Source organism: Penaeus chinensis, chromosome 23 (genome assembly GCF_019202785.1).
Source record: "Penaeus chinensis breed Huanghai No. 1 chromosome 23, ASM1920278v2, whole genome shotgun sequence".
In the NCBI taxonomy this organism is placed as follows: Eukaryota; Metazoa; Arthropoda; class Malacostraca; order Decapoda; family Penaeidae; genus Penaeus; species Penaeus chinensis.
The window spans coordinates 4,677,160-4,679,659 of NC_061841.1; the positions used below are offsets into that span (position 1 = coordinate 4,677,160).

Sequence of the window (2,500 nt, forward strand, 5' to 3'; positions counted from 1 at the left end):
GATTCCGTCGACGCCCTCAGGAAGGCCGTCGATGTGCCCTTGACGCTCGTGGACGTGTCCAAGCTCAGGTTCCCGCTCATCACCAAGACCCGGCGTCGGGTGCCTCTGCTAGACCTGCTGTCTGCTCGCGCCGACGGCCGCTGCCGCCTGCTGGTGGGCTGGGCGTCCTCTAACTACCAGCGCGGCCTCCTGCTGATCGCGCGCGCCGAGCCGGGCGTCCTAGGGCTCAGGGACACCCTCATCCTGCCAGTGACCAGCCAGCGCCTCGACCGCTTCATGCCGCAGCTGCGGCAGCGAGTGCTGGTGAAGGAGCGGGTCTCGCGCGGCGGCCGCGGGCGACGGGACCTCCAGCCGACCAGGTTCCTGGTGGAGAGGACGTGCGAGATCTGCGCGCGGTACTCGCTGCAGCGGCTGGGCGAGTGGCACTTCCCCGGCGGCTGGGAGTGGGGCGGCGTCGCGGAGCGCAACCCGAAGCTGACCGGCGTGGAACTGACCGTCGCCTACACGCCCTCGGTACCCAACATCTTCTGGGTCTCGGGCGAGGGGAGTCCGCGCCTCGAGGGCGTCGAGCTGCGCCTCCTTGACTACGCTGCGCAGGCACTCAACTTTACGTATCGCCTGGTGATGCCGGAGGACGGCGAGTGGGGGCGGCCGCTCAACGGGTCGTGGACGGGCAAGGTGGGCGAGGTGGTGCGCGGGGGCGCCGACCTGGCTGTGGGCGGCATCGTGTACACGCCGGAGCGCGAGGAGGCGGCCAAGTACTCCATCCTGTTCCACAACGAGCTGTGGGGTATCGTGTGTCCCCTGTCGGCGCGGCTGCCCGTCTGGCCGTATATCATGTTCCCCTTCAGGGAGGATTCGGCGCCGTCCGTGTTCACGATGATGGTGGTGTTGCACGTGATGGCTTACTTAGTGGGCACGCTGCTGGGCGCGCAGTCGGGCGCGGCGCCCAAGCATCCGCTCACCGAGTCCGTGACGCGGGCGGTGCGTACGGGCGTGTCGCTGTACCTGCGCCTCATGGCCTGCCTCTACTTCTGGAACCTTTTCTACTGCCTCATGAAGCCCAAGTACGAGCCGCCGGTCGACACCTCGCTGGCGCTGCTGCGCTCGGGCCGCCGCTGGGGCATCGTCAGCGGCACGACCGTCACCTCCGTCCTGTCGACGGCGCAGCAGGTGGCGCACCAGGACCTGGCCGCTGACGCAGAGCCCCTCGGCTCCATCAGCGAAGGCTTCCTGCAACTGCGGCAGGACGCCATCTGCCTGGTGGGCGTGCCCAAGAGGTACGCCCGTGCCACCATCGCCATGCGCTACACGACTGAGTGCGGCGAGGCGGGGCTGCAGGTGAGCACAGAGGACCTGCACTCCGTCCTGGGCGGCTGGATCCTTAGCCGCAGGTCCCCGCTCGCGCCGCACGTCAACGGCATCATCCGCCGCCTGCAAGGCTTCGGCCTCCTCGAGCACTGGCGCCGCCACATGCAGGAGCTGCTTATCACGCGCGGCCCCAGGGACCTGCCTTGCCTCAACCCGCCCATCGCCGCGCTCTCGCTGCCCGACCTGCGCCTGGCCTTCATCATCCTGCTGGCGGGCTGGGGCCTCGGCTGCCTGCTCTTCCTGGCGGAGCAGATCGCCTTCGCCTGCAGCGACCACACGGGGAATCGGCGCGTCGTCCGTCGGGACACGGGCATCAGCGCCGTCGTGCCCGCGGCGCCCGGCGGGGGCGCTCGGCAGGATCTCCGCAGGTGGCTGCAGAGGCTGCTGGCGCCGCTCCCCTCGCTCAACGTGGACGACAAAGAGGCGGCATTCCGGCGCCATCTAGACGCCATCCTGCGGGATATGTGGGGCGTGAGGTTTCCATGAGAAAAGGCCCCAGAGGCGAGACCCGCTTGGGCGTCGCCTCTGGGGCATGACCAGACGGGGCGCGCACGCCGTCGGCGCCCGCGGCCGCTGTCGCAGCCGCCCCTGGGCCGAGTCAAGTCCGAGGAATTCCGCACGAACGAGTCGCTGGAGGCCGCACCCGACGCGCCCCAGACGTCGTCCTCGCCGCGGCCGCGTCGCCCCGCCTTCACTGTGGTGCCCCGACGTGCCCCCTCGCGCCCGGGCACCAGCTCCACTTCCGTGCAGCCTCCGACCGCCTCTCTGCCGCCGGCCGCGCGCGCCCCAGGTAGACCCCTGGCCGCCAGGCCCCCCCGGGAGCCTCTCCCACGCCTCTCCTCAGAGCCCGACCTCTCACTCATCTCCTCCTTGACCCGCCTCAACACGCCCGAGGAGGAGCCCCCTTCCCCTCGAAGGCGGCCTCTTGACTTGTCCCTGACTGCGCGAAAGTACGTGGCCGACGCGGAGGCCGGACGACGCCTTGACTAGATGACGAGCGACGGGTAGGTACTCCGGACTAGACTCTCCCTCGCCCTATCCCTCTCCCTGTCTCTCAAGTTCTCGGACTCTCTCTCTCTCTCTCTCTCTCTCTCTCTCTCTCTCTCTCTCTCTCTCTCTCTCTCTCTCT

The 2,500-nt window shown here is 69.3% G+C and overlaps 1 protein-coding gene across 1 annotated transcript in view; it reads left to right on the plus strand.

The window, feature by feature from the left end:
- Positions 1-1,997, plus strand: part of LOC125037522 — a 2,544-nt gene extending 547 nt beyond the window's left edge. Inside the window, exon 2 of the mRNA XM_047630684.1 lies at positions 1-1,997. This exon is cut by the window's left edge and continues 311 nt beyond it. Coding sequence (XP_047486640.1) covers positions 1-1,857 — 1,857 coding nt within the window. The 3' untranslated portion in view covers positions 1,858-1,997.
- Positions 1,998-2,500: the final 503 nt, after the last annotated feature.